The 12,136-nt window shown below is 41.7% G+C and overlaps 1 protein-coding gene across 1 annotated transcript; it reads right to left on the bottom strand.

The window, feature by feature from the left end:
• Nucleotides 1-5,624: 5,624 nt before the first annotated feature.
• On the bottom strand, nt 5,625-7,422 carry LOC140004707 (uncharacterized). The gene is made up of 2 exons (XM_072044848.1): nt 6,563-7,422; nt 5,625-6,426 (listed from the first exon to the last, which is right to left on the bottom strand). Exons 1-2 carry the CDS (start codon nt 7,420-7,422, stop codon nt 5,625-5,627), a joined length of 1,662 nt encoding a protein of 553 aa, XP_071900949.1.
• Between the last annotated feature and the right edge of the window lie 4,714 nt (nt 7,423-12,136).

Consider the following 12,136-nt stretch of genomic DNA (forward strand, 5'->3'; position numbering starts at 1 on the left):
CATTTCTTTCAAAAGGCAACTCAAACCTAAAGAGACTAAACGGCCTAGAAATTTGGACAGCATTTTCCCTAAATTTGCTTACTCTTCCAGCCGTCATGGCTTCATTATTTCCTCAAATCAGTCCCAACATCTCGTACAAAAATAATCTCATTTCCAAAAGCCGTTCACTAGGCTTAATAGTCATTCAAGTACAAAATTTAGCTAGGAAAATGACCGGAACAAAAGTCAAGCCCTAAAACTATTCAAATAAACACAATAAGACTCGCTTACAAGTCATAAACCAATGCCAAATACGACCCCAATAGGGTTCCATAAGCATATACAAGCATTAGAGGAAACCAGAAAAATCCGGAAATGGAATTAGCTTTAGCCTTGAAAAAAACAGTTTTTGACCTCATTTTGCGGTAATGGCACCAAAGGCACTACGATTATCGGACGAAGGTGTACGATACATCATATCAAACCTAAAAGACAGGGCTACAACATTGTAGAAGGTCACTCAACCCAGTTTTGAGTGCAACCAGGTAAAAAATGCAAGATACTACATCAAAACCGTAAAACAGATTCACAAAACGTATTCTGGTGTAAACATCATAACTCAGCCTACACAAGTCCAAATCCAGAAATTCCAAAGCCACTCGAAAGCTTAGAAAGAGAGCTACATTTCATCAGAAGACCTCAACAACCAATTCCAAAGCAATTCCAGCCAAAACAACCAATTACAGGCGCAATTCTTACATTCGGATAAAACCAGGACAGCAAGGGTAATTTCGACTTTTCTCATTCTACACTACTCCGATTGACCTGAAAGTTTGTAGACACCTCTAAAATGGCATTCCCTACAACTTTCATGTTTTAAGCTAAGGCCAATTCTGCCTCTAACTAGGAGCTATAAATTCGGCCAGAATGTTCTCACTCAAACCCTAATTTGCTGAAATTTCTTCCAAACCAGAAATTGGTTGCAATTAATCACTTTTTCCACCTCCTAGAGTCATTATATACCATTTCCAATCATCATAGATAGCCACACAATCATGTTCATATTAAAACAGAAAAATCCCCAAAAATAATAAAACTTCATCACTTCAACCACAAATCAAGAAATAATCCATAAAATTGCATCTCATACCACCACTAATCCCAAATTAAGCACCATTAGAGGGAGGAGAGTGGTTCTTCACAACTCACCTTAGAAACAAGAGAGAGAGAGCAATAGGTCCTCCTAGCTTCCCAAATAACTCCACACAACAACTCGCAAACTCTAATTGAAGAGGTTTTATGGAGAAATTGCAAGTTTCAATGGTTGGTTTTGATGATTTGGAGCAAACTTGAAGAGTTTTCTTCCTTGTGCTTAGAGTAAGAGAGAGAGAAAGAGAGAAAGAGAGAGCCGACCAAGATGGAGAAGAAAAGAGTGAATTTTTGGTAATTTTTGAGATATTTTAACCAAATGGTAAAAGCATGAATAGTAGTCAAAAGTTGCAACCACTCACAAAGTGACACTTGTCACTTCATTAAAGCATCTCTATCCTTTTGTTTCCTCTCACACCAATCACATATCATCCTCTAATGATCTCTTAACACCCGATAAATTTAACCCAGTATCCGAAACTTAACCTAGTTGGCCGAATTTTTCCGAACTTTTCGCACTAGTGGGTCCCACGGAAATAGCTGAGAAACTTAACATCCCTGTCTGAAACAATGGTCCCAGGCATGCCATGTAATCTAAGTATTTCACGGAAGAACAAATCAGCAATATAAGATGCATCATCCGTTTGTGACAAGCAATGAAATGAGCCATTTTAGAAAATCTATCAACTACAACGAAGATGCTATCATGACCTTTCCTAGACCTAGGCAAACCAAGTACAAAATCCATAGAAATATCGATCCACGGTGTCGTAGGAATAGGTAAGGGGGTATACAAACCGAATGGTTGAGTCTTAGACTTAGCTTTGTGGCACACAATGCATCGGCTAACCACGCGTTCCACATCTCTTCTCATCTTTGGCCAATAGAAGTGTTCCTGCAAAACAGCCAAAGTCTTTGCAACACCAAAGTGTCCCATTAAACCTCCTGAATGTGCTTCGTTAACGAGCAATAATCGAATGGAGGACTGAGGGATGCAAAGTTTATCAACTCCAAACAAGTAACCATCATGTATGAAGAAGTGACCTAGCTTAGATTTTAAGCATTGTGCATAGCATTCACGAAAGTCTGGATCTCGTGCATATAACTCTTTGATGGTTGCAAAACCAAGTAGTTTAGTGTCAAGTAAGGTAAGTAAGGAGTACCTGCATGACAAAGCATCAGCTACAACGTTGGTTTTACCCGTCTTATACTTGATCACGTAGGGGAAAGTCTCAACAAAAGCAATCCATCGTGCATGCCTTTTATTCAACTTTTGTTGTGACTTCAACTGCTTGAGGGACTCGTGATCAGTATGGATGATGAACTCCTTTGCTCTCAGATAATGTTGCCATGTCTCGAGAGCCCTAATGAGGGAGTATAGCTCCTTGTCGTAGGTGGAGTAGTTCAACGCTGCTCCACTCAATTTCTCACTAAAATAAGCAATTTGCTTACCCTCTTGCATTAACACAGCTCCAATGCCAATACCTGACGCATCACATTCGATTTCAAACATTTTATCGAAGCTAGGTAAAGAGAGTACATGTGTGTGTGTGAGCCTGTGTTTAAGCAATTGAAACACCTTATCTTGGTTGGCCCCCCATTGAAAAGCGACATTCTTCTTGATTACGGTAGTCAAGTGGGCGGCAATTGTGCTGAAGTCTCGCACAAACCTCCGATAGAAGCTAGCTAATCCATGAAAGCTCCTTACTTCGCTCACCGTGTGAGAACCCGTAAAATCCTAATATTTTTTTCCTAGGGTTTATTACCCCTTAATTGCATGTTTTCTGCATTTTCTGGCTTAGGAATATTTTCTTAGTGGATTTTATGAGCAGTTATAGTTTTAAGATGATTTTTCTAGTATTGGTGAATTTTTAGAAAATTAAGAATGTATATTGGATGTGGGACCCACTAGTGCGAAAAGTTCGGAAAAATTCGGCCATTAAGGTTAAGTTTCGGATACTGTGAAAAATTTATCGGGTGTTAAGAGATAAGTAGTGTGTGTGAAGTGATTGATGTGAGAGAGAAAAGAAAGATAAGAAGGCATTAATGGAGGTGACAAGTGTCACTTTCCTATTGGGTGGACTTTAAGAATTACTATTCACAATTTTTGACTTTTGACCAAATTTAGTTAATATCTCCAAAAATTCACAAAATTCACCATTTTCTTCCTTGTGTTGGCCGGCCCTCTCTCTCTCTCAAAGAAGAAGAAAATTCCTCAACTCTCAAGCTTCCATAAGCTTCAATCTTCCATAAACAAAAGCTTAGACTAGATTTCACTCCATAAAATCCTATCTTCTAGTGCTAGTAAGGGTTGTAGTGAAGTTTGTTTGAAGCTCTAAGGTGTCCACAATCTCTCTTTCCCTTGTTTCTTGGTAAGTGATGCTACAACCTCTCCCCTATACCTAATGATGGTTATATTATGCTTAATGGTGGCATGAGTGAAGGAATATATGATTTGTTTCTTGATTTGGCTTGTTTTGGTGAAGCTTTTATTTTATTGGGAATTTTTCTGGTTTAATATGAATGGGATGTTGTGGCCTTGTATGATGAATGGTAATGGTTGACAATGACTCTATGAGGTGTATTGGATAGGAAAATGCAATCAATTTTGGATTTGGATGGAAAATGGAAAGTTAGGGTTCTTATTTTTCCCAATTCTGTCCGGTTTTAGATCATAGGGTTAGAGGCCGAATTGAACTTTGCTCAAAACATGAAAGTTGTAGGTATTGATGTGTATAAGGTGCCTGTAAAATTTCAGGGCATTTGGATTAGTGTAGAGTGAGTTATGACGAAATTACTGTAGCTGTTCTGCTTTGATCAGAATGCGAAAACTGAGTTTGTATTTGGCTATTTTGACTGGAATTGGTTTCGATTTTCAAGTTGGTGTCTTCTGATGAAATGTAGCTGAATGTCTTAGCTAACATATTCCTTTAGAATATCGGCATTTGGACTTGTATGGACTGAGATATACCGATTACAGTTTTCTGCGTTTTGCAAACCTGTTTTGGGAATTCTGGTATAGTATTTCGTATATTTGACCTAGTTGTGTTAGGAACTGGATTGAATGACCTTCTACAATGTTGTAACCCTGTTTCTTGGCTTCGAAACGGTGGGTCTTACACCCCCAACCGATAATTGTAGTGAGAGTTGTGCCATTACCGCATTATGACGTCAAACCGGTTTTCTTATCAAGGCTTACATTAAAGCCCTTTCTTAATTTCTGGGTTGCTATCATGCTTGTATATGGTTGTAAAACCCTATTGGGGTTATGAATTAGTGTTGTTTATGGCTCGGTATCGAGTCTCATTATATGTGTTACATGTTCTAGGGCTTGAAGGTAGTGCACGACGGCTTGGTGATCGTGGTACATGAAATACCACTTACTTGCTTGGTGAGTATGCTACTCACTTACTTGTTACTATGTGGCTTTGCTAAATGTAAATGTGATGCCTTGAAGGCTTATTTGGATATTGGAATTGGTTAAGGTGAGGGTGTACTTGACCGCCCTCACCCCTATTGATAGTACCACTGAATGTCTACCGTTTTACTGCATTATTGAACTTGTTATACGAGATAGTGAATTCCATTTCATGGAAACTGAATTGGTGTTGTTTGGACGATTGTCCGACTGTCTTACTGTATCACTGAGCTCAACCCCGTTCGGTAGTCAATTGAATCGAGCCGGCGAGGGCTTGGTCGTGAAGATTGAATTGCCACGGGGACTGTACTGGGGAACCTTGTGGTAATGAGACCCTTGGTTCCGGTATACTCGAGTATTACCAAAAACTACTGAAATGAAGTGCGGGCCCGGTTGGGGTATGTTAGGTGGAAGGGTTGGAAGTAAAGGGTGGTCTACGGTTTGGCTTTTTTATCATTGACGGAGAGTCAATGAGGTTGGATCAAGATTGCAAGCGTGGAAATAGGCTCTTGAGAGCCGACCGTATCCTTTTACCGTTTTGCTTCATTGCTTATTTGTGCACTTTAAATGAAAGTTCATTCTTATGTGACTGTGGTTGCTAATGTAATAGTATACCACTGGGCTTTAGCTCATTCTGTGTTATTTGTTTTCCTTACAGGGATATAACTACTTTTGTGAATGGATTGGATAGTCATTTGCCAAATTGAGCTTGTAAATGTCTTTTGTATAGCTCTTGAAATGAAACCCTAATGTGTAACGGGTTCATTTCCTTTTGATAGGCAAACCGAATATGTACTTCTTTAATGGATGGCTTGTATGGGCCTAATTGCACTTGTATGAACTAGTTAGATATTTTGGCATGCCGTTTTAGGCTTGTAAATGTTGAATTGATGTATGTATATGCTTGGTTGTGGTTTGGATAAATTTCGGCTCCGATTTTCGTTTTTTCTTATTTATTTTACAATTTTGACTTGTTTGCGCGCAATGGTATGTTCCGGAACGTAATAGATTGACGTAAACCGTACCGTTAGTCCTGGCGAGAGCTGGGCAGGCTGTCCGCTAACCCCTTTGGTTCGCCTTAGGGGAAGGTGGGGTTGTCACACACCGTCTTTGGTGTAGGCCACTCTTGCATGGCTTTCACCTTGCTTTCATCTACTTGTATTCCCTGTGCACTAATGACGTATCCTAGGAAGACCAACTGATTAGTGCAAAAGGAACACTTTTTCAAATTAGCAAACAAGCTAGCTTGGCGTAAGGCATTTAAAACAGCTCGTAAATGTTCCATATGCTCATTAAGATCGCGATTATAGACCAAGATATCATCAAAATAGACTACCACAAATTTTCCAAGAAAAGGGCGTAACACATGATTCATTAGCCTCATGAATGTGTTAGGGGCATTAGATAGACCAAAGGGCATGACTAGCCATTCATACAATCCATAAGTAGTCTTAAAGGCCGTTTTCCATTCATTACCCTCTTTCATTCGAATTTGGTGGTATCCACTCTTTAAATCAAATTTCGTGAAAATCACAGCTCCATTTAGTTCATCTAGCATGCCATCTAACCTAGGTATAGGATGACGATACTTTACCGTTATCGAATTGATGGCTCTGCAATCTACACACATGCGTGAGCTTCCATCCTTCTTTGGCACCAAGATAACGGGGACGGCACAAGGACTTAAGCTCTCACGCGCCCAACCCTTCTTGAGTAATTCGTCCAATTGCCTTTGAAGTTCCTTTGTTTCTTTGGGACTCATACGATATGCGGCTTTATTGGGCAACGGTGCACCTGGAACGAGGTCTATTTGGTGTTCAATTCCACGGATGGGGGGGTAGCCCGTCCGGGATCTCCTCGGGAAACACATCTTCAAATTCCTGCAGCAATGATCACATACGAGGGTGTAAAGAGTTAGTAGAGTCATTAGAAGCGAGCATTACCTTTTTACATACTAACATAAGCAAAGGTTGGTGAGAAAGTAAAGCCCTTTTTACTTCCCTAGCTTTCACAAACATGCTTTGCTTCCTCTCGACTTTTTGCTCTAGGGCCGACTCATTTAAGGCCATTTTGCCTTCCCTCTTCTCGACTCCTTTCATCCTCCTTTGCTCTTCACTTTCTTGATGTAGCCGCATTTGGTTCTCATGCACTTGTTTGGGAGTGAGAGGAACAAGTGTAACCTTCCTGTTGTAGTGCATGAATGAGTACTTATTGGTGAAACCATCATGACTAGTTCTTTTGTCATATTGCCTCCCCAATAGCACATGTGTAGCTTGCATTGGCACTACATCACAGAGGACTTCATCCTCATAGCGACCAATGCGGAAAGGGATCACGACTTGCTTTGTGACCCGCACATCTCCACTGTCATGCAACCACTGAAGCCTATAGGGGTGAGGATGTTTGATTGTAAGAAGGGTGGCCTTCTTCACTAGTGTCACACTTGCCACATTTGTGCAACTCCCGGGGTCAATAATGAGACTACACACCTTGCCTTTTATGTGACAACGTGTGTAAAAGATGTTTTCCCTTTGTTGTCCATCCTCCTCCTTAACTTGCGTAGTTAGCACCCTTCGAACTACCAAGCCGAGTTGTTCATTCGTTGGTAGTTCCTCACTAGAATCTGCATCGTTCTCCACAAAGGAAGGAATTCCTTCATGGTCATCCTCTTTGTCATTCGTAACCACCTCCCCATTGTCTAGCAAGAGCATGATTCTTCGGTTTGGACATTGAGATGCAATGTGACCAAACCTATGGCATTTGAAGCATTTGGTCTCACGGTTACGGATCTTAGAAATATCATGCACCACTTTGGGGTCCTTTTTGAAGCCTTCGGCCTTGGCTTCATTTCGTTGGGCTCCACTGAAGACTCCCATAGTCGGTTTCTCCTCTTTCCTAGGGCCATAAGACCTCCAATTTGATCCACCCAGTGTGCTAATGGGTCGTGTAGGACCCCTCCTCTTGAGGCGGCGTTCCACCTTTGAAGCTTTGTCCACGAGCTCACGAAGATCCACATAAGTATGTAGCTCCACCACTTCGGCTATCTCGGGTCTCAACTGTGAGAACCCGTCATTTTCTCATTTTTCTAGGGTTTATTTTCTTTTAATGGCTTGTTTTCTGCATTTTCCTTATTAGGAAAATTTTCCAATAATTTTTATGAGTAAATATAGTTTTTTTTTTATTTTTCTAGTATCGGTTAGTTTTGAGAAATTAAGAGCGTATACCGGACGTGGGACCCACTAGCACGAAAAGTTCGAAAAAATTCGGCCAACTAGGTTAAGTTTTGGATACTGGGTTTAAATTACCGGGTGTTATGAGATAATTAGAGGTTGCTATTTGGATTGGTGTGAGAGAAAACAAAGAGATAGAGATGCATTTATGGAAGTAACAAGTGTCACTTGGATATTGGGTTGACCTTTTGACTACTATTCCATGTTTTACCATTTGACTAAATAAACTAAAAACTTACCAAAATTTGCTTCATTTCCAAGCTCTTGTGCCCGGCCAACTTCAAGGAAGAAAGAAAGAAAACCTCTTCAACTTCTTGATTCCCTCTTGCTCAGATCCAATAACTCAACCATCTAATCTTGTTTTTGTTCCATAGAAACCCTTAAGGGAGTGTTTGTGAGGTGTTTGGTGGAGTTGTTTGGAAAGCTAAGGGGATTAGTTGCTCCCTCTCTTGTATTGCTAAGGTGAGTAGTGAAGGACCCCTCTCCTCCCTCTAATGATGTTTAATTCATGATTGGTGGTAGTATAAGATGCAATTTTATGGATTATCTTTTGATTTTTGGTTGAATTGGTGAAGTTTTATAATTATTGGTGATTTTTCTGTTTTCATATGAATATAATTATGTGGTCATGTATGATGATTGGAAATGGTATGCAAGGAAGCTAGAAGGTGGAAAAAGTGGTTAATTGCAAGCAATTTCTGTTCTGGAAAGAAAATTAGAAAGTTAGGGTTTCATTGTTCTTCATTCTGCCTGGCACTGTATCACATAGTTAGAGGCCAAATTGGCTTTGGGTTAAAACATGAAAGTTGTAGGGAATGATATTTTAGAGATGCCTGTAAAATTTCAGGTCAATCGGAGTAGCGTAGATTGAGAAAAGAGAGAATTACCCTTGCTGCCCTGGTTTTCCCCGAATTTGATAGTTGTGTCTGTAATTGGTTAATTTGGTTGGGAATGCTTCAGAATTGGTTGTTGAAGTCTTCTGATGAAATGTAACCTTATATCTTAGCTTTCGGATGGCTTTGGAATCACTTGATTTGGACTTAGGTAGGCTGACCTATGATGTTTGAACCAGACTGCGGTTTGTGAACTTGTTTTTGCGGATCTGGTGTAGTATCTTGCATTTTTTATCTAGTTACACTCGAAACTGGACAGAGTTGGCTTCTTCAACATTGTATCCCTATCTCTTAGCTTCGAAACAGTGTATCTTGCACCTTCATCCAATAATCGTAGTGCCTTTGGTGCCAAAACCGCAAAATGATATCAAAAACTATTTTTTTTGGGTTAACGCTTAACCCCATTTCCGGATTTTTCTGGTTTCCTCTAATGCTTATGTATGCTTATGGAACCCTATTTTTGGAGTATTTGGCATTGGTTTATGATTCGTTATCGAGTCTCATTGTACTTGTTTGCATGTTTTAGGGCGTGACGGTGGTTCACGACGCTCCTTTGACGGAGGTGCATGAAATATCATTTTCAAGCTTGGTGAGTGTACTACTCACTTGTTTGTTTACAATGTGGCTGTGCTATATGTGAATGTGATGCCTTGAAGGCTTATTTGTCCATTGAATTTGATTAAGGTGAGGGTGTACTTGATCGCCCTCACCCCCTTTTGATATTATTACTGATTGTCTACTGTTTCACTATGATACTGGATATGTACATGGAAAAACTGATTTTTAGTGTCGTTTGGACAAGTATCCAACGACCTTTACTGTACTACTGAACTCAACCCCATTGGTAATCGATTGAATTGAGCCAGCGAGGGCTTGGTCGTGAAAGTCGATAAGCCATGGGGACTGTTATTTGGAATCTTGTAGTAGTGAGACTCTTGATTCCGGTATACTCGAGTATTACCAAATTTCTACTGTTTGGAGTTCAGGCCCGGTAGGGGTATGTTGGGTGAAAGGAATGGAAGTAAAGTGGAGCCTACGGTTGGTTACTTTGTAAACATTGATGGAGGGTCAATGAAGTTCGATCAAGTATACGAGCGAGGAAAGGGGCTCTTGAGAGCCATCCGTATCCTTTTACCATCTTGTTAATGTGTGATCTTGGTTTATTTCTTTTGACCGCTTTATGCCTATATGACTTGGTTGCTTATGTGATAGTATACCACTGGGCGTAAGCTCACTGTTCCTTTTGTTTTCCTTACAGGAAAATAAATACTTTTGGGCTGGATTTGATAGTCGGTTGCCGAATTGAGCTAGTTGTACATATATTTTGTATAACTCATTGATTAAAACCCTAAATGTACTTTTGGGTCCGATTTCTCTTTTGATTTGGCAAACCGGACATGTATCAACTTTTGAATAACTTTTGTATGCCACTTTGGATTGTATATGCTTAATTTCAACTTGCAAATATTTGCTTGATGTTTGGTTGGGTTTTGACGTGTCAGTTACTATTCATGGCCAACTCCGGTTTCATTTTTTTTATTTGAACATTTTAACTTGTTTACGTGCGTTGTATGTTCCGGAACGTATTAGATCGCTCTAAACTGCACCGTTAGTCCTGGCGAGAGCTGGGCAGGCAGTCCGCTAACCCCTTTGGTTCGCCTTAGGGGAATGTGGGGCTGTCACAGGTGGTATCAGAGCTTAGGTTTGAATTGGCCTAGGCATGTTAGAAAGGCTTGACTTGAGGATTATGTTAAGTATGTTCCTTAAGGTTATTTACATTTATTTACTCTTTTGGTGTAGGATGGACGGACGGGGTGAGCCTAGTGATAGCCCTCCGGGCGAGCGACCTCGTGGAACGCTCCCAGTGATCCCATACCAGATTCGGCCAGGAGGGGCCGTTGTTCGTTGGAACCCGGTTAACCGCTTCCGACGTTGCGAGTGTCGACACACGTACGCCTACCCTAATGCCTTAGTGTTGGCCATGGCGGAGGAGCGTAAGGAATTAGCTCAAGATAACGCTAGGTTGGAGGCCGAGGTGACCCAGCTTAGGGCAGCCAATGAGAAACAGGCCGAGCACATTAAGGGGCTGGAGTATAATGTACTTGAGGTTGAGGATCGGGTGGATAACCTATGCACCCAACTTAGGGAAACCCGTGAGCGCGAGACTAAGCGAGCGCGAAAGGTGAAGGTTCGAGCCGTATCGATCCTGAGCCTCTGCGCCGACGTGGTCCAGGGCGTGAGTGACGAGGACTCATGTGTGGGGCCTGAGGCTGGAGTTGGATCCACCCCGTCGGGTGGATCCACTAGCCCTGAGGTTGGAGTTGGGTCCACCTCGTCGGGTGGATCTACTAGCCCGTCGACGGACTAGGTCATAACGCTCAGTGTCTTTTGGGATAGTTTTGTTTTGTATATAGGCGGTTAGGGGAAAGAGCCTTAGCTAATTGTTTTGTACGTCTAGATTAGATACGTGTATATTTCTTTTGTTGAGGCCATTCCCTTGGGGATTGTCCATGTGTGTACTTGGCTTGACTGTACTTGACTTGACTGGTTGTTGATATGTGTGTTGTGTGCCCTGTTTGGAATGTATGTATATGTGTGTAAAAGTTTTGGGATTTTATTTACATGCATTGTCATTTTACTGTTCTAGTACGTTTGTCTAGATCAAATAGATTTTATGGAAGGCACACGTAGTGGACGGGGGCGTGGGCGTGGGAATAGGCAATCTACGCCAGACCGGGGTGCTGGCGAAACCTCCTCTGGACCTAATCCTGAACCGAGAATTGACCTCAATGTGCAGATAGCTGCCGCTATGCAGCAAATGACCAACCTGCTGGCACAAGTGGTGCAGCAATAAGGCCAGAACCCAAACCCTAATCCTGGAAACCCTGGCAACCATGCCGAGAGCGAAGACAGATCTCTCAAACGATTTCAAAAGTTTGCTCCACCTAAGTTCATTGGGGGGCCCGATCCGGATGTCGCCGAAAGGTGGCTCGAGAAGATGGTCGATATTTTTGCGGCCTTGCACTACACCGAAAAACGGCAGGTGACTTTTGCCGTTTTCCAGTTGGAAGGGGCGGCCCGTTTCTGGTGGAACATAATACGGCAAAAATGGGAACGAGAACAAACGCCCAGGACTTGAGTGCATTTCATAAGGGAATTTAATGCGAAATTCTTCCCTCCTCTGGTTCAGGAGAGGAAGGAAGTTGAGTTCATCTGACTCCGCCAAGGGGCTCAATCTGTGGCGGAATACGAGAGTCAATTTACCCGCCTGTCCAAATTTGCGCCTGAGCTAATCATGACCGAACAACGGCGCATCAGGCGCTTTATCCAGGGCTTGATGTTGAAATCCAAAATGAGCTCGCGGTGGCTCAAATCAATACTTTTAACGAGGTCGTGGAGAAGGCCCAACGGGTAGAGAGTGCGAGGTTGCAAGTCCGGAACTTCCAGGCGAAGAAACGTGGCTTTCC

This window comes from Coffea arabica, chromosome 1c (genome assembly GCF_036785885.1).
Source record: "Coffea arabica cultivar ET-39 chromosome 1c, Coffea Arabica ET-39 HiFi, whole genome shotgun sequence".
Taxonomy (NCBI): domain Eukaryota; kingdom Viridiplantae; phylum Streptophyta; class Magnoliopsida; order Gentianales; family Rubiaceae; genus Coffea; species Coffea arabica.

What these genes read in the sequence shown, in the direction of transcription:
- LOC140004707 (XM_072044848.1), bottom strand. Translation starts at nt 7,422, where the DNA reads ATGGGAGTCTTCAGTGGAGCCCAACGAAATGAAGCCAAGGCCGAAGGC. An exon ending in GTCGAGAGGAAGCAAAGCAT is followed by an intron (nt 6,427 to 6,562) that starts GTTTGTGAAAGC and finishes TCATTGCTGCAG; the next exon opens with GAATTTGAAGATGTGTTTCC.